The sequence below is a fragment of the Malania oleifera genome, chromosome 7 (assembly GCF_029873635.1).
Source record: "Malania oleifera isolate guangnan ecotype guangnan chromosome 7, ASM2987363v1, whole genome shotgun sequence".
In the NCBI taxonomy this organism is placed as follows: Eukaryota; Viridiplantae; Streptophyta; class Magnoliopsida; order Santalales; family Ximeniaceae; genus Malania; species Malania oleifera.
The window spans coordinates 96245520-96271435 of NC_080423.1; the positions used below are offsets into that span (position 1 = coordinate 96245520).

Sequence of the window (25916 nt, forward strand, 5' to 3'; positions counted from 1 at the left end):
CCAGTTTGGAAGCGAAAGACTTGAATAAGACCTGGGCCAGTTGCCCCAGTCTTAGGGTAGATGGATCGATTGGTGCCTAGGCCAGTTGCCCCAACCCCTTTTTCTTCTTCTTCCTTTTCTTTTTGTTTGTTTTTTGTTTGTTTGTTTTTTTTTTTAAGATGAAACATGGATTGCTTAGACAAGGATGACAAGACAGGTGTGAATGAATGATGCTATATGGGGATACATGCATGCAAGGTATTCGATATGACACTGGAACATGGGGATATGCAAGCATGTTGCATGATATAATATGTATGCGCTTTTATGTGTAATGCATGAAATGCATGACGATGCATGAACTTTCTTTTTCCAATGTGTCTATAATCAACCGATCAATCTTCAATCTTGACTATGTTGCCTCTGACCTGGTTCCCTCGAAACTTGCCCCTGATGAAGGGATTCATAACTGATCTTAGCCCAATTTTCTTAATAGAGGTGGTCAACTTGGCTCAAATGAAACTCCATCACAGAATCTACCTAATTGAATGGATTTATAACTGTTCTTGGCCCTATTTTCCTATTCATCCAGTCTGATAAGAAGGTGCTTGAATAAGTCCCACTGAAACTCAAATCGAAACTTGCCCCAGATGTGCTTATCTGCCACTGATCTTGGCTTGGTTGTTAGACTCTTCTTGAATAAGCAGATCTCTAAAGCCTGGCGTGACATTGGCCCCAGTTAAATTGACTGATTCTATGTGCATCGTATTTCCTGAACGGGGACCTTCTCTATAATAAGAACACTAGTGGTTCCGAAACTCTTTGACATTGAGGAATGATTATGCAATTATGACATCAACTTGTGAAACCGAGGTCAACCACCCAAAAAGATGTTTTACCATGTCCCAATGCTATTACAAGAAAAATTCATACCAGTATTTAGAAGCCATATGATTTTGATGTTAATTTACCAAACTGAATAGCTGGTCTTTTCTTCGACTGTCCCAGCTTTATCGATGGCCATCTCTCTTCTTTTGTTTCATCCTACTGTGAAACCTTTAGAAATTTCACGTATTTAAACGTTGCCTTTAGTTTAGTCAAGTTCAACTCATGTTTTGATCTCAAGATGGTCTTTAAGACTCAGGACGAAATATAGGCTGAGGGATACAGGTTTTCAGAATAAAAGGGAAACTAAGGCTCAAAAATACCACCCCAAATAATGTTTTATGCCCCTAGTTCGAGTTGAGACGTTTTGCAAGATGTTAACCGAACTTGTTATTTAAACAAGCTGCCTACGTACCTTTTCAGGATCAGGTCATTACGTAGTTCAGACTCGTCATTGAGTCTGACAAATCGTTTGAGACAATAAGGTATACCAATCTGGTCAGGACTTTATTTGGACTGTAATATAGGCTGGGGGTTATAGGTTAAAGAAACAAAGAATTAAATAGGGCTCAAAATCATCATTTTCATCAAGGGTAATTTGGTCAAGGATCACATGCGTAGAATGTCCCTTTTTCTTTCTCTTTTCTTCTTTCTCTTTCCATTTGCTTTTACTGCTCCCTTTTGTTTTTCTCTTTCATGAAGGGATTTTGTCATTTTTGTTTGGACTTCATTTGGGACTAATCCTTTTAAATTGCCCCAGTGTAGGGTGTGATCCTTTGACGGGTTAATCAATAAATGAATTTTTCAGGCTCAAAAGGGCTTGCAAGAGATTTCTTTTTTGAATTTCTTTTGGGTAGCAGAAAAAATGGCCTGCCATCATTTTGATAGCCCATTGTTGTCTCATATGACTTGCCAAACGCTAGGAGACCCAAACCAGGTTAACTTTTTGGTGAACTGGCTTTTTAAGAAAAGACTAGTTTAACATTCAGGCTCAATTTGGTTAACAATTGGTAAATTAATATTTGGTTCTCTTTAGGGATAACTGGTCGGCCAAAGATGGCCATCTATCATTTGATCAAAACATGAATAGTGAATTGACTTGAAATTCTTGGCACAACACATATATTTTACTGAATTCCTTCGAGATTCTTTATTTCTTCACAACATCTGTCTTCATAGGGTGAGGAAAATTGTTTTGTCTTCTTCTGATTCCACCTCCCGTGTTTGGTTTTCGAAATTAACATCACTTTCTGGCTTATGAATATTGGTATTATTGTTTTCCTTATCTTTACACGAAACATCAGCAAACAAATTTTTGGTCAACTGAGCTCAGGACACAAGTGATATGAGAAAATGCATAATTCAATTTATTGATGAAAGGGAAATTGTCCGAGACAATAGTGTCGACAGACTGCTAGAAGACAGGGAATTAAAATGACATCATCCCATGAAACAAACTAGATAATCAAAACCTTGCCCCTTGTGTACTTTTGCTCCATTTGGGCTCCTTACGAGAATTCCAAGATCCATAACTGACATATTCTTTTGCCCGACCTCGGCTCCCAAATCTTCTTACAACATATTAACCATTTTTTTCCTCGCGATTGAGTAGAGGATCACTCTGGATCCCTGGTTGTTTATCCTTGAAGGCTATCCATCCAACATCTCTCAATGATTGCACTTTATACTTAAAGGTCCAACATTTTTCAATCGAATGGCCTATTGTCCCAGCGTGATATTCACATCGGGCATTTGAGTTGTACCACCTTGGGTAAGGGGGCTGTATCAACATTCCTGGTGTAGGCGCAACTAAATGCCTTTCAACCAACTGTGGGAATAACTCTGCATAGGTCATCAGGATAAGCTGAATTTCCTTTCTTTTCTTTTCCTTTGAAGGCACCCCTAGTATCTGTAAGTTACGTTGCTCCAAAGTTTGTGAAGGACTGAAGGAATCCATGTGCTGTCTTGCACCCCTAGGTACTACGTTACTTGCCCACCTTTCTTTCCTTTCTTCAACTCCTTTCGAAGAACTTTGTCTTGGCCTTATATATTGCACTCCTTTTATTTTGAACGCTTCCTTAACCTGCTTTCTGGTGATCCTCAAGCAAGCCAAATTCTGAGAAATACCTCTGATTTGGTTGTCAACACCTTGATCTTTGACAAAGTCATCACATGAACAAATTGTTTTTCCTTTTTCCACCCGAGGATAACTCTGTGTTGTCATTTCTTCTTGATCATGAGAGTACCTTCTTGCCTTCTTCTCCACATTTTGTAAAGTCTGCTTTTCTGAAGCTATATCATTGTTGTACTGAGCGATAAAGGTCCTCCCATGTGTGGATCTTTACTCGGTTATACCATCTTAGGGCTTCCCCAGTCAAGCTATCTTGGAAACACTGGATAAGCATATCATCATCACCACAATGCGCAACCATCTTCTGTAAGTACATCCCCAAGTGAGCTAGTGGACATTCAGACCCACTAAACATTGTAAAATTTGGGACTTTGAGCTTTGGGGGTAAGATCAAATTCGGCATCAGACAAGAATTGAAAGCATCCGACGAACCAAACATGTTTGCTTTTTGCATAGTTTGCAGCTGTTCTTCCCAAACTTCATTCTTATGATTCATTTCTTGACGAGGTATCTGCTCTTTGCCCCTTTCTTCAGCTATTCTCTTTTCTTGAATATCAGGATAGATAAAAGGCGGAACTTGGACATCGCTCACCGGTTGGGGTCTCAAGTCTTGAGTTGCCAGGATAAATGTGTGCAGGCTTAAACCTAGACCCGACAACGACTCCATCAATCGTGGTTTGAATGAAGCCTTGTTTTCAACTGCCCGCTTTGGATGCTGTGTAGTTTTGCTCCACGAGGGGGCTACCTGCTCCATCTGATCCTTAATCTTTTGCATATCCTGATGGACATCTTCATGATTCGGTGTGGGAGAGCTTATCTGACCTGCTAGATCCTTCCACATGATTCTAACCGTTTTCCAGGAATTTAAAAAAAATGTATAGGGACCGTTCTGTTTCGCTTGCTTTCGGGAATACTGGATCTTGATTTCACCACCTTGGTACACTAGTTTTACAGAAAAATGGGGATATGATTACCGACTCATTAGATATGACTATGCATGCATGGTTATGAAAGTAAACATGGAATGATTAAGTTATGCAATGGGTGTTTATGTATGTGTGTACCTAGTGCACAAATACATAACAATAGGGATATTAACATGTATGCAACCTATTATGCATGGCTATGCGTGTGAAATTATGCATGAATGCATGGATGCCATGAATGTTTATGCATGGATGTAACTAGTGCAATTACCCATACAAATAGAGATATGAACATGCATGTGACCTATCGTGCATGATTACGTGTGAAATTATGCATGAATGCATGAATGCAATGTATGTTTGTGCATGGATGTAACTAGTGCAAATACATATACAAATAGAGATATGACCATGCATGTGACCTATCGTGCATGATTACGTGTGAAATTATGCATGAATGCATAGATGTCATGAATGTTTGTGCATGGATGTAACTAGTGCAATTACCCATACAAATAGAGATATGACCATGCATGTGACCTATCGTGCATGATTATGTGTGAAATTATGCATGAATGCATGGATGCAATGTAACCTAACTAACTACTTTGTCAGCATTCTAGGAAAAATCCCACTAATGAGAGATTTAAGATAATTATTGATGGGCCACCATTTCAATTCAATTCTTCCCTCAATCATTATTTTCCTAGATGACGGTCCATGTACCCCAGATTCTATGAGGGGTCAAATTATGATCTGAGGTTGGGGTTGACTCAGGTTAGTCAACCCACTGGATTTGTTTAATATGGGCTTGTGGACTTTAGGGTGCATTTGGGCCTCAAGTATATTAAAATATGGGCTTCAATATATTTCATGATGGGATCAGACCCTAGTTTTAAAAGGACTTGGGCTTGGATTGTTTAGAAAAATGTTGGCCCATATTTTTAGACAATAGGGCCGAAGCCTACTTTTGAAATCTGGGTTTTAACCTTTTTTTTTTTTTTTTTGAAAATCAGGCTTGGGCTGAGTTTCTACTTAGGAAAAGGTCAGGCCTTGGTTTGTTTTTAAAGAAATGGGTCTGAGTTATTTGAAAAAGGGTTGGGCCGACCCATATTTTAAAATGCTTGGGCCAAGTGCTTCATTTTTTGAAAGAATGGGTCATGGTCTCATTATTGGGCCGTTTCAGAATACTGGCTAAGTAGTATGTATGTCTAAAATGGATGCAGCATGCATGGTATAATACAAGGTATCTCACAACATATATACAATAGACGGTATGGGGATAAGGATGTCCCAACCCAGGGTAGGTAAGTATATACAGGGTTCGTCATGGCACTATCCTAGTTAAGGAAAACTATATACAAGTATGTGTGGGTAGGCTCTAACCCTATTGACAAAAGGTTCCCAGTTTGGAATTCCATCCTCCCCCATTGGGGTCCGGATAAAACCCGTACTGAGTGGAGTGGTTCGCGGGTCCCATCAAGCTCTGCCACGAAGGGACTGACGCTATTACACTCCTATCTAATCCTAGTAAGGAAAGCTCGGGTATAAAGCGTGAAAGTGTGTGAATTTAAATTTAACCTAATCCCGCTATCCCCACATTTATTCACATGCTATAAACAATATGGAAACAAAATATCTACCATTAATATATATATATATATATATATATATATATATATATATTCAAAAGATAAGGAAACACAATATATGCAATTAATATGTTTATTCACAAAAAATTTGGAAACAAAAGAATAAGGAAACAAAATATTTACGATTAGTATATAAAATATCTATAATTAATATGCTTTATTTAGAATATCTACCATTAATATGCTTCATTCAGAATATCTACAATTAATATTCAAAAAATTAGGAAACAGAATATTTTTAATTAATTAAGGTTATTTACAAATTATGGAAGTAAGATATCTACAATTAATCAAAGTTATTTACAAATTACAATATCCACAAAATAAGGAGTAATTAAAAGTTTTATTAAATTTGAACTTGGGATAATTTCTAATTAATTAATGGCTCGACTCTCTAAAGATCCCCAGCGGAGTCGCCAAGCTGTCGCGACGTCCCGAGCGCGCGTGTGCCCCGGGCGGCGAAATTAGAAATCATTTTAATATTTTAATGGAAAAACATGGATATCGGAGTCGCCACTAACCTTTAGTGCGGTTAGAACACATGATTACTACCCCGTTAGGGGTAGAATCGGTCTACATTACCAGAGTTGGGGTCGGGAGTTCGGTTACGTGAGGGGAAGGTACGAGCACCCCCTACGCGCCCGTTCTTACGAACGGTACCTAATTAATTTGAAATTATCCCTTAGTTAATCTAATAATTCTTTAAATTACTCTTTTTTATGAATTTATAAATACATAGAGAAAATAAATAAATAAATATATACATATATTCCCTCAGAGTTTAAGGTCCGTGAAGCCCGAAGGCTCATACCCCTGCATTTAAATCATAGGGATAAAATCAAAAATAATTTACAAAAATATACTCCCAAAATTATTTCAAATCTTATAGGGTTTTTTTCTAAGTATAAAACTACTAGCTTGGGAGGTTTTTGAAATAACAAATAATATATATATATATATATATATATAATTAAAGAAAATAGTGAAAGCCAAGTCAAAAATGTTTTTAGAATTTTCTCTTAGTTTTCTATTTTTTTTTCTTTACTTTTCTGTATATCACAAAAATTTCAAATAGCTAATAACAAAAAATAATATACTACTTAAAATATAAATCAAAACCCGTAAATATTATATATCATAATAGTCAAATTTTCAATGATAAGACCCCAAGTATTAATAATCAAACCCTAATGATATACTCTAGAATGGAAATAATCAAACCCTAAAAATTATGTACTTTTTGTAAACATGTAAAGAGATAGAATGAGATTATGGACAATAATTCACATCATGGATCTATTATAAAATATACACAAACTCTAAAATATTAATATACCTTAATATGGAAATGCTGTACATAAATATGGAAACTAAATCAAATTCTTCTAAGTCATATAAAAGTCAAAGAAGTAATATACATTTTATGAAAACCCTTAAGATCAATATTCAATGGTATGGAATCCCTAAAATTAGTACACAATAACAATATAGAGACGGATAAAACACCACTCCAAACCCTAATGACGTAAAATAGTCAAAACCCTAACATAAAACAATAACCAAAATCTTAAATGATAATATCGTGAAAATAATGTAAATAATCAAGAATCATGAACATACATAAATATTACAATCCTAAATAATGAACAATAATACACAAAATCCTTAAATATCCCATAAACAATAATCATGATAAATATCCTAAATACATCAAAAAGCCTAAATAATGTCTAGACAATAAAACAAACACCCTAAATAATATGTAACAATAAAAATGATTACAAAAAAAAAAATACAACGATAATATAAGTACTTTAAACAAATATAGAACAATATCATATATGTAGTGAAAATCTGAACTTTAACCAATTTCTATAATCAAAACTTTACAATAAAAAAAATATGAACACAAATATTAACCACATGAACAAATATTATTACAGGAAAATAAAAATATTTATTATTTAAAATGCATAAAAAAAAACAAAAAGAATTTAAACATGCATGAATATTATGACCTTAAAATTCCTCCGCAAAAAAAAAAAATAATAAAATAAAATAAAACATCCTACAATAATGAGAGCAAACCGGTTAATATTTACAATAATAAAAAAAACAAGATGGTGTTTCAGTGTGTGTGTTTGTGGGTGTTCAGTGTATGTGTGTGTGTGTTATGTGTACGTGAGAGACAGGAGGCAGGGGGAGACTCACCGGGGGCTTACCACTGGGGTACCACCGGGAGACGCCGACGGCGACGGGAGCGAGGGATGGCGACGGTGGCGGGGGTGAGTGGGCTACTGGGTGGTTGCTCCTGCGGGGACGGCCAAAGGAAACAGTGGCAGTGCGGTGTCCCTGGAGGTTGCAGGGAATGCCGATGGTGGGAGGTTTCGCCGCCGGAACTCGCCGCTTGAGTCGCTGCTGCTGGGGGTCTTGCTGGAGGGACCAGTGGCCGGAGCTGGGCTGTGACAGTGTTCGGGGTTGTAGAGTAGGGAGCGGCGGCGGCAACTGCTGCAGCGGTGCTCGGATCTTCGGGTGGCCGTGTGGCCCGCCGGTGTGGAGGGTGGCTCGCGGCAGTGCAACAAGAGACAGACTGAAGGGCCGTTTGGGTAAGGGACTGAGAGTGAGGGTGAGGTTGAAACTGAGAGTGAGGGAGAGGCTAGGCTGGAAGGAGATAGAGTGGTGATGGCAGAGGGTCTCGGCTGGTTCAGTCAGGAACAAGGAGGCTGTGGAGGATGGAGAGAGAGTGGTGATGTGGTTAGAGGTGGTCTGGTGTTGCAGCGATTGCAGAGGATGGCCGGAGTGGAGGTTGCTGGAAGAAGAAAAATTTCATTTGGCTCTCTACGTGATGCTGTGTAGCGCCCCCCCCTTTGAGAAGCCAAAAGAGACCCTTTATAAAAAAAAAAATTTAGAAACCCTACTTCTCTTTTCCTTTTTTGGTTTTTTTGTATTTTATGGTATTTTTCTTTTTTTGGAAATAATATATACTACTATTATGGTAATAAGGAAATAATAATAATAATAATAATAATAATAATAATAATAATAATAATAATAATAAGAAGGTAAAAATAATAATAATAATAATAGTAATAACAAAGATAAATAAATAAATAAAATAATAATAATAATAGTAATAATAAAGGTAAAAATACTAATAATAATGTCAATAATAATGAAAATAATAAATAATAATAATAATAATAATAATAATAATAATAATAAACAATATAAATAGAAATAAAAATAAAAGTAATAATAATAATACTAATGAAAAATAATAATAATAAAAATAATAATAAATAAAATAATAGTAATAATAGTAATAAAAATGCTAATAATAATGATAATAAAAATTAAAAATAATAATGAAAATAATAAATAATAATAATAATAAAATAGACGTAAAAAAAAATAAAGATAAAAGTAATATTAATAATACTAATGAAAAATAATAATAATAATAAAAATAATAATAATAATAAGATTAGTGAAAATTAATAATAATAATAATAATAAGAATAAATAAAATAATAATAATAATAATAATAAAATAAAAATAATAATAATAATAATAGTAATACATATATTAGGCCTGGGTAAAAATGGGGTGTCTACAAGTATTAGTGACGGTTTGGGAGAACCATCACTAATAATGGGGTATTATTGACGATTTTGAAACCGTCACTACTAGTGTTTTTATTTAAAAAATATATTAAAAAAATTTGTTAAAAGCATTAGTGACGGTTTGAGAGATCCGTCACTAATAATAGGATATTAGTGACGGTTTTGAAACTGTCACCACTAATTTTTTTTATTTAAAAAATATATTAAAAAAAATTATTTAAGAACATTAGTGACGGATTGGGAGATCCGTCACTAATAATAGTGTATTAGTGATGGTTTTGAAACCGTTATTACTAGTGTTTTTATTTAAAAAATATTAAATAAAATCAGTTAAGGGTATTAGGGATGGATTGGGAGGCCCGTCACTAATAATAGGGTATTAGAGACGGTTTTGAAATCATCACTAATAGTTTTTTATTTAAAAAAATAAAAAAAAAATTAGTGAGGGGTATTAGTGACGGATTAGGAGACTCGTCACTAATAATAGGGTATTAGTGACGGTTTTGAAACTGTCACTGATACTCGAAATCTTAAATTCCCACACTTTTCCCAAATTTTATTTTGCTTCTCCGGAGTCCTCCCTCCTTCTCCCTCCTATGGTCTTTTTTTTTCCCAAATTTCTTTTGCTCTCTCCCTCACCCGCTCTCTCCCGCAAACCACTCACCCGGGCCCTCCGCTTCTCTCTCGGTGGTAGCTCTGCCACCAGCTCGGAGGTCCTTCCGCTTTCCACCTCCACACCAACAAGGGGTTTAGGGTTCAGACCTCGCCCCTCCCTCTCAATGTTCTTTGCTTGCGCGATTACGACGGTAACCACGACGTAACAATATTATCCGATGCCCCCCTGCTGTTTACGATCTTCCTCCCGCGCTGAGCCGTTGCTTCGCTCGATCATCGCACGCCCGATGATACCCTCTCCAATCGCCACCGTCCATTGATTGGACTTTCCATGACGACCCTCATCTCAATCCGCGACGCCGTCTCGGCCGACGATAACCACGACGCTATGTACTCTCAGGCGAAGGAGAAGGCCGCCAACAGAGGCACTTATGTTTGTCGGTCACCTCTTCTCCTTCGCCGGTTCCGTTAAATGGTCACTGCATCCAAAGCGAAGCTTTTTCTAGGTATGTGTGCTCTTTGCGTCCTCGTTCTACTCATTTCCAAAATCAGTTCCTTTATGGGTTGGAACCCCCCTGATCCTTCCTCTGTCTCTTCTTCTAGGTAAATGTTTTACTTTTATTTTGTTTATGTTTTTAATTTAAGCTTAAATTTTGTTTGATTTTATGGTTGATTTTATGTGGGTCTTGTAAATTTATGTATTGGGTATTTTGGGTCGTTACGTTTGCAGTGCTTTCATAGTGTTTTGATTTTATGTTTGATAATCAGTTCCTTTGATTATCTGTACTATTAATTTCCTGTCATGCCTGGTTCTTTGGGGACAAATTGTTTTCTTAGACTAATATTAGATGGGATTGTGACTTTTGAGACTATTCCTAAAGTTGATCTTTCAAATATCATAAGCTATATAATCCTAGTAACTCATGCTTCCATGTTTTAATGGTTAGTGCTGTTGAAAAGAAATTAAAATGACAGGAAAATAACAATGTCATAGTTGGAAAATGGAGCTAGGAGAGACATTGACTATGTGATCTTTAAGAGGATTTGCACCCCCCCCCCCCCCATATGTGAGACTGGTGCAGAAGGCTGCCTCCAAGATACAATGAGAAGCTCTACTGTCTCTCTCAACACCTGCACAACCTTGGTTTGAAACTTTTAATTTTTGGGCAAATGGTTTGGTTTCAATTCTACCCATTCAATAACCATGATTAACCAAAACAAATTTATATATTATAAATATGTATTTATTATATATCATATATTTAATAATTTGAATAAATAATTGTTTTCAACAATTTATAATTTGGTGTTCTTACTTATTTTAGGTTATTTTCCAACAATTAGAATTTAGATTTTGGATTTCATTTATATTTAATTCATGGGGGAATATTTTTAAGCTTAAAAAAAAAAAAAAATCTTTTTCATGGACTTAATGGTGTAAGGTAAACATCTTTTATATTTATTTAATTTAATGTTCATGTACTTGTGAATTAATTAGGATATTATTATTGATGATTAGCTTGTTATAAGAAATTTTGCAATTGATTTTTGAGCCAATTCCCTAAAATCATCCATAGTTGTGAGCATGAAAAAAAATATTTTTTTTTTCTGTTTTAAAATTTCAAATTAATGGATGTATGTTATGATAATTTTTTAGCAACTAACCAAATTTTTATAACGATTTTGAGAGAGATGGACTGAATATAAGTTTAGAAGCTCTTGGTTGTGAGCAGTCTCATATGTTTTGTTTCCAAAAAAAAAATTTTGAGCGCTTTTATTGATGAAGAACGGGTTGTAGTCAAGTGATAATATTTTATAAAAATTGAAGTTGTAGTTCTAACATTATCCTCCATATCGCATGTATAACGTGATTTTTGTGTTTTGCCCAATTCACTTATTATGATCAAAATTTAAATTTTGTAGAGTTTTGTGAAAGTAAAATTTCTAGATAATTGTTAATATATTTATTCTAAGAGTATCGATATCATTTATAATATAAATAATTGTTATTGGATTATGATAATCTTCTTTTAATGAAGTTATCACGAACAATGAATAATCCGTAAAGTAACTTATGTAGTCTGACAATTTCAACTATTATCGTGATTTAATGAGACAAAAAGTAAAGGACTATCAAGTGGATATATAGTTTTAAGTGTTACAATACTTTAATAAGCATATTTATTAACGACATTTAAGATAAAGAAAAATAATGGTTAGAAAAGGAGTTCGTTGTTAAATTTTGTAGCTCATAACTAAGCTTAGGGACATTTCCTTTATAGAGGTCAAACTTCGGGCACCCTAAAATAATATTATTTATTATTTATTATTTATATTTTATTTTTTTTGAGATGAATGAGGTTTAGGCAAAGCTTTTTTAAACCGGTTTCTAAAATAGTTGTCCAAAAAATAAGCCCTACTTATTAATAAGTGTGAGAAATTGTCTAACTAAAGGGTTGATTCCTTGTACATAGATGAACTAATCCATGCTAGGGTTTACAAATATGCAAACTAATGCATAAATAGGCTACCTACAACATAGTTCTTGCATTTATTATATTAATTTTTTTTTCTTGTTATCCTAAAAGGGATATCCTGATTATGACTTGAGACTTCGAACTTTCATGTTAAAGGTCTTAACTAATAATATGAATATTTTGTTATTTACTATAAATGTTTGATTTGCTAGCATGCTGCATATCTTGTTCTGGATGCTTCCGCTTTATTCTTTGGAGTTTATGATGGACATGGAGGTAAGAATCGGGAGGTTCAGGTACTCTTATAGTGGGGTGGATGGTGGTGGCTGCATCAATGATTCTTTATCTAGTTTACCTGGAGTTTCTTTTCAAAATTGATTTGAAATACGATAAGCCTACCCATGTAGACAAAATGAATTTTAGCCTTTCATCTGATAGGTTGTCTCTTATAGTTAACGTATGATTTAAATATTAATTTTATTTCTCTTGAATCTTGATGCCCTTCTTGTGGTCATTGCATCCACTTGCCTTATCGAGATTTAGGATAAATAAAATTAATATTTAAATCATACCTTAACTACAAGAGGCAACCTATCAGATGAAAGACTAAAATTCATTTTGTCTACATGGGCAGGCTTATCGCATTTCAAATCAATTTTGAAAAGAAACTCTGGGTAAACTAGATAAAGAATCGTTGATGCAGCCACCACCATCCACAGCCTTGTCGTCTTTCTTTGTCATCCGAGATCTCATTGTCCTTCATCACCCTCCATGGCCTTGTCCGTTTGCTCCATCACCATCAGGGTCGAGGATTCTGAAGTTGGGCCCTAGATTACAGATTGAGCCTTATTGTTCGAGAACTTCACCCTCGAGGATGACGCTGCAGCAAGCCATAGCTGCCCATGCTGCCATGGTCTCTTACTGTCGAAGCTCGCATCACCATCACTACTGATTGTCCAATTTAAATTTGAATTTATATAATATATTTGTATTTGAATTTGAATTTGTATAATATATTTGGATTTTTATTTAAATTTGAATTTGAATTTTGAATTTGTATAATGTATTTATATTTAAATTTGAATTTGTATAATATATTTGTATTTGAATTTGAATTTGAATTTGTATAATATATTTGTATTTTAATTTAAATTTGAATTTGAGTTTTGAATAATTTATGAATTTTTTAGCAATTATGGTTTAATGTTACGTATACGAAAATGTAATTACAGATTTTTACAGAAATTAATAATTGAAAAAAAATTAATTTAAAATTATCAGTGACAATTTTAAAACCGTCACTACTAACTGTTCAATTTAAGTATTAGTGAAGGTTTCAAAACCGTCACTAATAATTGCTTTTTTTTTTTTTTAAAGAGTTTTAGTGAAGGTTTTCAAACCGTCACTAATAATATAGTATTAGTGACGGTTTGAAGACCGTCACTAATAGTTGCCTGTGAGCGATAGTGACGATTTTCAAACCGTCACTAATAATAGAGCATTAGTGACGAATTTAAAATTGTCACTAATATTATGGCTTTAGTGACGATTTTTGATCAAGTCAGTGTAGAATTTATAGTGATGGACTTAGGTTTTTTAGTGACGGTTTTAATTAGTCACTAATACTCTATTATTAGTGACGATTTGAAAATAAGTATTAGTAACGGCAGATATAGCGACTAGTTCAAAACCATCACTAATAACCTTATTTTTTGTAGTGAATGATATATCTATTTCTCTGTCTGTTTGAGTCCTTCCACCATTGTAGCAGCGAAAAGCCCTCTTTTCTCCCTCCCGCACTAGGAAGCCCTCCTTTCTCCCATCACGGGCTTTGCAACTGCAAGAAGCCCTTTTCTCGCTCTTGTCGTAGGCTTTGTAGCAGCATGAGGTTCTCCACTTTCCTAGCCCCCCAAAACACCTAAAGGAGACTTTGCAGCAGCTGTGAATATATTCATACGAATTTTGAAATTTGAGAACGTTTTCATATATATATTTTTTAATTAATTAACAAATCTATGTCGCCAGTTTGGGGATTTTGATTTTGATTCCTCATTGGTCTGGGATGCTATTGACTAAGGAGGCTTTGCAGCTACAATGAGCATTTTAAGATGATATTTGAAATTTGTGAATGATTTTAACTGATTTTTTTTTTTTTGAAAATGGTTACCAAATCTGGGTTGCCACTTTAGGAATTATAATTATGATTCCTCATTGGTCTGGGATGCCGTTGACCCATGTATTGGACCAATCAATATGTGCAATCTGATTTTGCAGACTCGAGGGGCAGTGACCTAGACAACTATGGTTTGGCCCCTTATGAAAAAGGAGGAAGAAAAAGCAAATTCTGAATGTTTGGTTAAAATGTAGTTGTGTGAAAATATTTAAATTTTAAAATGACAATTGGATATCCATATTTTAGGATAACTTTATGGGATTACTTAGGCAATAGGAAGTCTATTTGTATTTGTGTGCTTATATTTATGTACATGTGCATGTGCATGTTCTTAGACCCTGTGTATGTGATCCAAATTTATTGGTCAATTTATTTTATATTATTTTCAAGTTTTTTAATGAAAGATCTTTTCACTAGTCTAATATTTATCAAGATTTTAGGCTTTGGCTATCCATTTTTAATAAAATCATGTCTCCTTTGTCTTTGTTCTTTATACCCATTTTTCTCCAACTAAATTAAGCTTTATTTCTCGTAATATGTTTAGTATTTTGGCTACTAAATTTTTATACATTTAGTTGTCTGTTTGTGCCATGTGGACTGCTAATAATTATGTTGGATTTTTGGTTGAAATATGTTTTTTACTTGAATTTGTGAATTTTCCTCCTTTTAGACTACTAGTATTCATCCGAATGAATAAATCTTTTTTATGGATGGTATTATGTTATATGAATTGTAGATTGAACTATTGGAATACATGCTTGTGTTGAACGCGAACTGCATGGCTGATGCAGTATATTGTGAATTGTATGCTAGTAGTAGATTTAGGTTGTTGCATGCTTGAAATGATTTATTTGTTGAAAACAATTAGGTTTCAGGTATAGGTTGTATTGGAAAATGTCCAATTTACAGATGACATGCTGTTGAAATTTTATTAAAATTTTTTCAAAATAAAACCATGTACAAAAATAATTATAATAAAATGAATGTTAAAATATTTGTGAAAAGATAAGTGAAAGTTAAACGAATATTAAGCTTCATCCTTTATGTGAACAACATTGCAGATTACTATCTATATTGCACCGAATGACTAAATCTTTTTGCGAACTCATCAATAATTCCTCCGATGTACATTTCCCATAATCGCACTTAAATTATTATACTTCTCTCGAGTTTTTTTTTTCTAGTTTTTTATTTCGTATTAGTTTTTGAATGTTCGATTATTTTGCTATCAAATAATTGATATTTATGGTACGTATACATATATTTTCAAAAATCGTATACTAATTTTTTTTTGAAATTCTTAATTTGTAGGGTTTGTAACTATCATAGCATCAGCATGATGTCATGCACTACAGTCGGATGAAGGTTTTGATTATTTTTTTTGTATATTTTTTTGTTATCTAAAGAGATGGGATTTCTGTATTTTAACTTGAATTTGTATAATGTATTTGTATTTGAATTTGAATTTTAAATTTTTTTGTATTTTTGTTTGTTATCTGAACAGATAGAATTTCTGTATTTTAATTGAATTTGTATAATGTATTTGTATTTGTATTTACTTTTGAATTATAATTTTGAATAATTTATGAATTTTGTAGTAATTATGGTTTAATATTATGTATGCAAAAATGTAATTACAGATTTTTACAGGAATAAATGATTAAAAAAATTATTAATTCTAAATTATTAGTGACAGTTTTAAAACTGTCACTAATAATTGTTCATTTTTTAAGTATTAGTGAATGTTTCAAAATTGTCACTAATAGTAGTGTATTAGTGACGAATTTCAAAATATTAGTAAAGGTTTCAAAATCGTCACTAATAGTAGAGTTTTAGTGACGAATTTCAAAGTATTAGTGACGGTTTTAAATTTGTCACTACTAGCATATTATTAGTGATGGTTTTAATTATTAGTGAAGGTTTCAAAACCGTTACTAATAGTATGATATTAGTAACAAATTTCAAAGTATTAGTGACGGTAATGATCATTCACTAATAACCTTATTTTTTGTAGTGTGCATACATCCCCGCATTCTAGCATCATAAGTAGCAACATGCATACATCACATAAGATTTTGAATGAGTTTCAAATTAAGCATCAGGGAGTTAATATTTTGAATGAGTTTCAAATTACGCATGAGGGAGTTTGCGATAGGCCTAGAAAAATTATTTCATGGGTTAAACCTCTAGTAGGATGGATAAAACTTAATTGTGATGGGGGTTGTAGGGGCAATCCGGGTACTTCAGGAGATGGAGGAATTATTCGGGATTGCCATCACATGGTAAAAGTGGCTTTTAAAAGTTATTTTGGTAATGGTATGAATAATAGTGCGGAATTAAAAGTAATCAGGGAAGGAATTCGTTTGTGTAAATGTTTACATTATGTTAATGTGATTATTGAAAGTGACTCACGAATTGTAGTTGATTGACTTCGAAAAGGTAGATGTACTTTGTGGTATCTTTGGAAATTTGGGGAGGAGCTCGTGACAGAGTTAGAAGGAGTGAATGTCATGGTGATGCATCAATATAGGGAAGGCAATAGTGTGGTTGATTTTCTTGCTAAAGAAGGAGAAATGAAAAACAATGTAATCTACAAAGAACAACATCTTCTACCACGTTATCTGAAAGGTATCCTTCGGATGGATAGGTGGGGTCTTGTTTCCGTTCGTCGTTAGTTCATCTCTAGAGTTTCGTTTGGTGTATTTTGTTTTGTTTTTGGTTATGTTTTTATCTCCTTTGTTAGTTATGTTTAATTTTGTTTGTCCTAGTTTGGTTGGTTTGTTTTAACTTATAACCACGGTATTCATCCGCCAAAAGTGAGGGTTTATTAATAAATAAATGGAGGTGCCGCCCTCTTTTACCAAAAAAAAAAAAATGCATACATCACATAACATCATTCATCCATTCTTGTCTTGTTGTATAGATTTTTGTACATCTCTTTTCATTCTTATCTAAGCAAATCATGTTTCGCTAATGTCTAAGTCAATCCATCTACTTTGAAACTGGGGCAGCTGACCTAGGTTTAAATTGAGTCATTTGCTTTGAAACTGGGGCAACTAACCTAAATTTAATTTGAATCATCTACTTTGAAATTGGGGGCAACTAACCCAGGTTTAAATTGAGTCATCTACTTTAAAACTGGGGCAACCAACCCATGTTTAAATTGAGTCATCTACTTTGAAATTGAAGCACTAACCCTGGTCCAAAGTTTAGCATCGACTTTGAAACTAGGGCATCAGCTTTTAGGACCAAATTAAGTCATCTAGCTCTCGGGATCCTCACCTGAGCTTTCATCTTCAAATCAACAATGCATCTGCCTCTTGGGATCCTACACCCGAGCATTCATCTTCAATTTGAAAATTCATCAAGCTCTCGGGATCTTACACTCAAGTAGTCATTTTCCAAAGACTCTTGGGATCCTACACCCAAGTAGTCCTCTTACAAAGACTCTCGAGGTCCTACACTCGAGTAGTCATCGTCTAAAGGCTCTCAGGATCCTACACCTCACCTCTTTAGTTCTTGGGATCCTACACCCAAGTGATCCATAGACTCTCAAGATTCTACATTTGAGAAGTCATCATTTGGACCCTTGAGATCCTACACTCGAGCAATCATTAGACTCTCAAGATTCTACACTTGAGACTTTCGAGATCCTACACTCGAACAATTATGAGAGTTTCATGATCATATATTGGAGTAGTCATTAGACTCTCAAGATTCTTCACTTGAGACTTTTGAGATCCTATACTCGAGTAGTTATGATACTTACAATATCCTACACTCGAGTAGTCATTAGACTCTCAAGATTTCACACTTGAGACTTTCGAGATCCTACACTCGAGTAGTTATGAGACTTTCGAGATTCTACACTTGAGTAGTCATTAGAATCTAAAGATTCTACACTTGAGACTTTCGAGATCCTATACTCGAACAATTATGAGACTTTCAAGATCCTACACTCGAAAAGTTATGAGACTTTCGAGATCCTACACTCAAGTAGTCATTAGACTCTCAAGATTCAACACTTGAGAATTTTGAGATCCTACACTCGAGCAATTATGAGACTTTCAAGATCCTACATTGAGTAGTCATTAGACTCTTAAGATTCTATACTTGAAACTTTCAAGATCCTACACTCGAGCAGTTGTGAGACTTTCGAGATCCTACACTCGAGTAGTCATTAAACTCTTAAGATTCTACACTTGAGACTTTGGAGATCCTACACTCAAGAAGTTATGAGACTTTCGAGATCCTACACCAAGGAGAAGGAGCCACCCATGGCCAAGTAACAGGTAAGCATCCCACAGCAGCCACCTCCCTCACGATCTCCCTGTAACTCCTTGCACCATCTCTGGCAGCCAACGCGCGACCAGTTCCTTACAGAGCCTCAACAAATCCAGCCACCCTTTGCTCTGGTCACCCATTTTGACCCCTGGCGGCGAGTGTTCCATGCATGCAACCAGTACACACACCTGCACGTTCTTATATAAATACATACATACATAGATACATACATACATACATACATACATATACTTTCATTTTTCATCTATTAGGATAGAACTTTTTGAGTTGAATATCTATTTTTAAAAAAATCTTTTTTTTGTTGTATTTATTTATTATTGTTGGGAATCTGTATAGTTGGAATTTGTCCTAATGTTTAAATTTAATTTTTTATTGTATTTGTTACTTATATTAAATGATTTTTTTATTTATCGTCGTTGTATTATTTCGATCATTGTTTTATTATTATTCTTGTATTTCCTTATTTAGGATGTTCTTGTATCATTTAATGTTTTATCATGGTTTTATATACTCATTTTTTTTGGTTGTATAGTCATGGTGTGTATATAATTGTTGTATTAGTTAAGGTTAGTTTACATTGTTACTTAATGGCATATATTCATGCTTGTTTCAATTATTGTATGGTGTCTCTAAGTTTTTAATTATTATATGTTTTAATAAGGGATTTGATTATTCGTTGTTAAGGTTTGGTTAAGTCATACTCTTATGATGTTATTAATATTGTGATATATGTGTATTATTAACTTAGTAGCATTATACTAGTAATTGCATGTTATGATATTGTTATTATTCTAGTATCATTATTTTCTCCATTTATTTTTCATATTACCTTATTCGATATTTCGAGAAAGCTATAGAAAAATCATAAAAAGAGAAAATTATGCTAAAATTCTAAAAATATTTTTGACTTAACTTTGACTACTTACTTTAATTTTCTTTTCGTTATTTAGTAGCTCAAAGTTCGGGAGATATTAAAAAAGATTACAAAAAAATTTATAAAAATAGAAAAATCAGGAAAAATATTTTTGAGACCTAGAAATCATTTTTGGTAACTTTTCCACTCGAATAAGATCCAAAACCTTCCGAAGTAGTATTTTTATGCTTAGAAAAAACTTATGAAATTTCAAAATGTTGGGAGTGTATTTTGTAACATATTTTCTCGATTTTTCGATCCCTATGATTGTAACAAAAGGGTATAGGCATTTTAAGTCTTGCATACCCCGGTTCTGAGAAAATATGTATGTTGTATATGTTATGTAGATATTGGTATGGTTCATTTATTTGCATGTTGTAAATTCACAAGGGGAGTAAAATATAAGGTTTTTTTTAATTAAATTTGGGATAATTTTCAATTAATTAGATACTGTTCATAGAACGGGTTCACAAGGGATGCTAATACCTTCCCCTCGCATAATCGAACTCCCGATCCTTACTTTGGTAACACAGATCAATTCTACCCTTAATTGAGTAGTAATCAAGTGTTCTAACCACACTTAAAAAGGTTAGTGGTTACTCCACCATTCCTATTTTTCTTGAAAATTAAACATTCATTTTTCATTTGCCACCCCTGGGCACCCTCGCTCCAGGGATGTCGCGACAAATGTCATCTACAAAGAATAACATCTTTTTCCACGTTCTCTGAAAGGTATACTTCGAATGGATAGGTTGAGTCTCACTTATTTTTGCGTTAGTCCAACTCTCAAGTTTTGTTTGGTGGATTTAAATTTATTTAATTTTTTTAAAAAAATTTTCTAGGTCTGTTTAGACTTGTTTCTTAGTTAGCATTATTTGGTTTTGTTGTCTTGATTTGGTTGGTTGTTGATGTTGTTTTTGGGAGGATTTTATTTTATTTTTATCTGTATTCTCCCAATTGCTTGTCTTGTAATCATGGTATTACTCTGCCAAAAGTGAGGGTATATCAATAAAGATTTTCAATTTTTTTAAAAAAATAGAAGAAGTCATTATTTATTAATTATAGATAATGAGGAAGAAGATATAGTCTTCCTCTAGCTAATTCAATACATCCAAGTATAATAAGGAAAATTTACATTTTTATTCTTAAAACAATCTCTCTTAATTGTGGAGAAACTTTTGAAACCAGCAAGCGGAGCGTTTCGGGTACCTCTTCAAATGATGATCATAATCTATGAACACTAACCCAAATCTCGAAGTATACCCATCACTCCATTCATAATTGTCCGCAAATGACCACGCAAAAAAACCTTTGACATCAACTTCATCCCTATAAATTAATGAAACGCTACCCATCAGTAAAAATTCTTAAGTAACATAGGACTCCATTTACCTTATGACTTAAAATAAAAAATAAAAAATACATTTACTTGCTTGGTAATCAAGAAAAAGGAGGAAAAAATATTGTAAATCAATAAAAAAAATTATTTCACATCTCATTAATTAGCATTCGATTTTATTAATTTTAGGTTATATTTGAAAAATATCGTGTTAGTGAATATATATATATATATATATATATATATATAAGTCTCTTACAAAATCCTTGATGGAATCATCTGCTCAGCTAATTATATTGAATCTCTTAATTTATACCTTCAAAAAACCAATAATTAAAGATGTTATATATATGTCCCAAAAAATAAATATCAAATTTAATTTTGAGATGGAGACTTACTCGACAATGGCAGCTTGAACATATTCAAGATGAGACTTGTAGTAGTCTATTCTTGTATTATCATTGAGGGATTCCTTTAGTGGTTCACTCTTATTATTTAACTCACTAAACCCTGAAAATTAACAATAGTAGGAGAAATTATTAGGAGAATTATTTAAACTTCTCTAATTGATCAAAATTATAATCACTTTATAATGACAAAATTCTCCTACCATTCTCAGTGATGTAAATTGTTGGATTGTCATATTTTTCCTTGGTATACTTTAGAAGATCCTTAATTCCACTTGGATAGACATAGAACCAGGATAAGTTCGTCTGCATATCAAAATAATTCATTCCTTGCGCACACAATCAACACACACATATATTGTAAAAAAAAAAAAACATCTTAATTAAGCATGCATCTCAAAATTATGCTTAAAGAAAAATATACACATTTATTTAATTTCATGAGCTAAAACTTTTCTAACAAGCATAAAAGAATATTCTTACAAGGCATTGTATTTCAATATCTCTAGCTAGACGGATTATTGTAGCCTCGTGATATTCAAAATTAGTGTATATATAGTTCAGTGTGCAAGAATAAATATTCAAATTTTGTGGAGATATATTTTGATCATACCGGTGTACCAATGGGTTCTCCATCTTTCTCCGCTGTTAAACAATAATAGACAAGAAGGAAGCGAAATTAAAAAAAAAAAATTGAAAAAATATAATTTAATTTGCATTAATACCAATAAAATTTTCCAAGTAAAATTTTTTTTTTTCACAAATCAAAATTTTTTTCTCAAAAGGTATTTTAATTAATAAAATTAATTTCACTAAGCTAGGGTATTGTGTACTTGAACATACTCTTAAGGTCAACAAGGAAATCGTTCATGTAGCTAACATTAACTCGATTAGAGTATGGATTATTTGCTGCATAACGAGCTGTGTAGTAATTCACTCCAACAAAATCATAAGATTTTTTTAGCAACTTGGATTCGCTAGCAGTGAATTTGGGTAGCCGATGTTGGACAATATCTTTCATACAACATGGATAATCTCCATACGTTGTTGGATGGAGAAACCTATAAGTGCAAGAACATAAAATAATTAATTATCATGCTTATCATAAACACCTTAAAATTATTGTGTATACACTATAGAGATCAATATATGTCTAGAGAAATATATATACTCACCATCCATACATGAAATCTGCGGCTCTTTCAGCTGCTTCTATGTCACATTGACTATCAGTATAGTTTACCATCCAAAAAAGGTTTAGGGCCAATCCAATCTGACCCTTTTGAATTGCCTGTAAAATAATATGGTACATGCTATAGCACATATAAGTTTAAAAACATACATAGAACATTGTATCTTTATATGTGTGTTTGTAGCGTGAGCAATGGGAGTTATTCACAATATATTTTAGGCACCATTTGGGTACTTAAGGATCGAAAACGTGCATACAATTTAGTTCTAAAAAGTGAAAAAATAAATTGCCATAGGAATATTTTATATTCAATAACACATTTAGATATTTAAACGCACATTTAATTTTGAAAATATAAGAATAAAAAATTTGTCTTAATACATAATTTTTTTTAAAAAAAAATTATTTTTTTCTTCTTCTTTAATTTCATGATGATTGGTAGGCAGAAAGTGATCAATAGTACTAAGAGAAAAAGAGAAATATATATATATATATATATATATATATATATATATATATATATATATATATATGGAATATGACATATAAAAGGAGAAAAGGATTAGGAAATTTTGGATTGTCCCAAAATCTATCAAATGTATGTAGAACAATGTTATTTTTGTGATACAACCGTTAAAATTAATAATTTACAAAATACTAATTAAATGTGATTTTTATATATTTCTTAGATACCATATTTTCTTAAAACTCAAAGCAAAAATGCCTTTAAATTCTCATTAGTAGTACCTGATACTTCTTCCTATATAGTTGGACAGTAGTTGCATGAGAAAGAAGGAGATTGTGCGCTACGATGTAAGGCTCTTTCGATGAGTTCCCAGCTGTGCAGTTTTCATTCACCCATGTGGAACACCGGCCCGGTGCATGATAACCATAGTCATAGCCATAAACGCTAAAAGTCCATGGCTCGTTCAAGGTAATCCAATGCTTCACTCGGTCCCCAAAATTATCAAAGCAAACTTCTGCAAAATCTTTAAAATCCTTCCTGCATGTGTGTGTGTGTGTGTATAGGATACAAAATTAATATATTTTCCTATCTTTAGTTGTGAAGCCTAGGTCCAATATAAGCATCTAACAAACCAATAAATGCGCAAGTCATATAATCATAATTAGTTGATCGAGTATAAACACACACATGTAGCGTGTGATCGTAATTAATTAGTTAAGCATTTTCTGGAGCCATCGTATTAAAATCCTTCCAACACATATGTGCGCGCGCCCGTGTGTATATAATTAATTAGTTAAGCATTTTCTAGAGCCATATAATCATAATTGAATATAAACACACACATGTGGCATGTACGTGAAAGTAATTAGTTGAACATCCTTTAGAGCGCTTAATTAAGAGACATTTTGAATATACATTACATAAACAAAAACTTACACAATCCTTTGGCTTAAAAAGCCATTGTATTTATCTTCTAAACCTTGAGGAGCATCCGAGTGAAAAAGTGTGACATAGGGTGTCATACCTAAATATACACACTAAATTGTATAAAAAGGAAAGTGTGAGAAATTAAAGATTAAATATGAGAGAGAGAGAGAGAGAGAGAGAGAGAGAGAGAGAGAGAGAGAGAGAGAGAGAGAGAGAGAGGACCTTGACGAATAACTTCATTGATGAGATCATTATAAAATTTGATTCCTCGAGGGTTTACTCCCCCATTTGTTAGGCTTCCACCTTGATAATATAGAAATTAAAATAGTAATATTTAGTTCTGTGCATGTGTGAGACAGAGAGATATAAAATAGTAGTAGGTTTAAGATTGCAATTAGTGGCCATCAATCTTAATTAGCTTATACCAGGTAGTACTCGAGACCAAGAGATGGAGAACCGAAAAGCATCCATTCCTATTTCCTTCATCAAAGCTACGTCATCCTGTAATTGCAGCAAGTTTTTTTCTCCCCTTTATTATTTAGCTCAATCAAAACAAATAGCTCATGTGGAGGAATGATCATTGATGTATTCGAATGTTTATACCTTATAACGATGATAAAAATCAATGGCCACGCTTCCATTGCTTCCATCAGATATCCTCTCTACAATGACATCGATCAACCAAAGGACAAATTAATAGAGATTTAAACTCACAAAAAACACAACATTATTGCATATACAATATTCCTTTTTGTGTGAAACAATCTCTTTTTTTTTTTTTTTAAGTAAGCAAGAATGAATTATAGTAAGAAAGGGAGAAGAATAAAGTACACACAAGAAGAAAGACAAAAATTAAGGAATACTGGACTACATATGTGTAAATGGTGTAACTAATATATAATTGTAAAAATAAAATAAATAATAAACCATCAAAATTTGCATGCACGAATGCATAGGACTTCATGGCTTATCAATTCTGCTTTTTCAAATTCCTTGTTCACATGTAAAGTCCAGATTCTTGTAGAAGAAGAGGGGACAATTTTCATCCTATATATTTCTCCAAAGTTTTATTTTACTTTGCTCTCGATTAATTAATTAGCTGTAAAATTAGAGAGAGAGAGAGAGAGAGAGAGAGAGAGAGAGAGAGAGAGAGAGAGAGATCAACCAGGAGATCCCTCACTGAAGATGTCCCAAATACTTGGCCATCGACCATCTTTGTGTGCTGCTCCTTCCACCTAATCATCACCGAAAAAAAAAAAAAAAAAATAGTAACAGATCAATAGTGAAATTCTATCAACCCCATGCAAATATATAAGATCTAATACAATATATACCAATCTTTGAATATATAAAAAAAAATATATGTATAATGCACATATATAAAACCAAATTTTTTTTTTTTTTAAGAAGGACGGCACCTCCATTTATTTATTGATAACCCCTCACTTTTGGCGGAGGAATACCGTAGTTATATAAAACCTAATATAACATATAACATACCCACATGATATTAATTAATTTCTCAATTGTGAAATATTAAATAAATTAATTAAGCTTTTATGGTATTGATCATGTTCCAAGTCATCGTATCTCTTGAATATTCCTTATGCTAATTAAATAGATTTTTTTTTAATTTCTTTTCCATTTAAAATTTTTAAAGAATTGATATACCTGGTAAGAAGCTGCTGCAGAACCAAAAATGAAGCCAGGTGGAAAACTGCTCCTAACTAAGGCATCATCAGAGGGTTCCCTGAGAAAGTCAGGGGAAGAGAATCGATTAGCCCAAAGCGCTCGGCGCCGAAGCCCATATGCCGGCGAGGAGAGCTCTAGGAAGCGACTACAGTTCAAGGATGCAGCATTGACGTATTGTGCAAGAAACAGTAATAGGGCAATAGAGAAAAAGCA

The 25916-nt window shown here is 33.2% G+C and overlaps 1 protein-coding gene across 1 annotated transcript; it reads right to left on the reverse strand.

Annotated features, from left to right (window-relative positions):
- Nucleotides 1-20840: 20840 nt before the first annotated feature.
- Nucleotides 20841-25246, reverse strand: LOC131159246 (beta-glucosidase 12-like). Its single transcript, XM_058113992.1, has 12 exons — nt 25177-25246; nt 24615-24673; nt 24437-24512; nt 24234-24314; nt 24021-24108; nt 23366-23621; nt 22602-22717; nt 22270-22487; nt 22040-22071; nt 21630-21732; nt 21418-21529; nt 20841-21009 (listed from the first exon to the last, which is right to left on the reverse strand). The coding sequence occupies exons 3-12, from the start codon at nt 24495-24497 to the stop codon at nt 20841-20843; spliced, it is 1236 nt and encodes a 411-aa protein (XP_057969975.1). The 5' UTR covers nt 24498-24512; nt 24615-24673; nt 25177-25246.
- Between the last annotated feature and the right edge of the window lie 670 nt (nt 25247-25916).

Excerpts from the sequence above, each read along its gene's own strand:
- LOC131159246 (XM_058113992.1), bottom strand. The coding sequence starts at position 24,497 with ATGAAGGAAATAGGAATGGATGCTTTTCGGTTCTCCATCTCTTGGTCT. Across the intron at positions 24,109-24,233 it reads CAATGAAGTTATTCGTCAAG|GTATGACACCCTATGTCACA; the intron begins GTCCTCTCTCTC and ends GTGTATATTTAG. Across the intron at positions 21,530-21,629 it reads AATTTACATCACTGAGAATG|GGTTTAGTGAGTTAAATAAT; the intron begins GTAGGAGAATTT and ends GTTAATTTTCAG.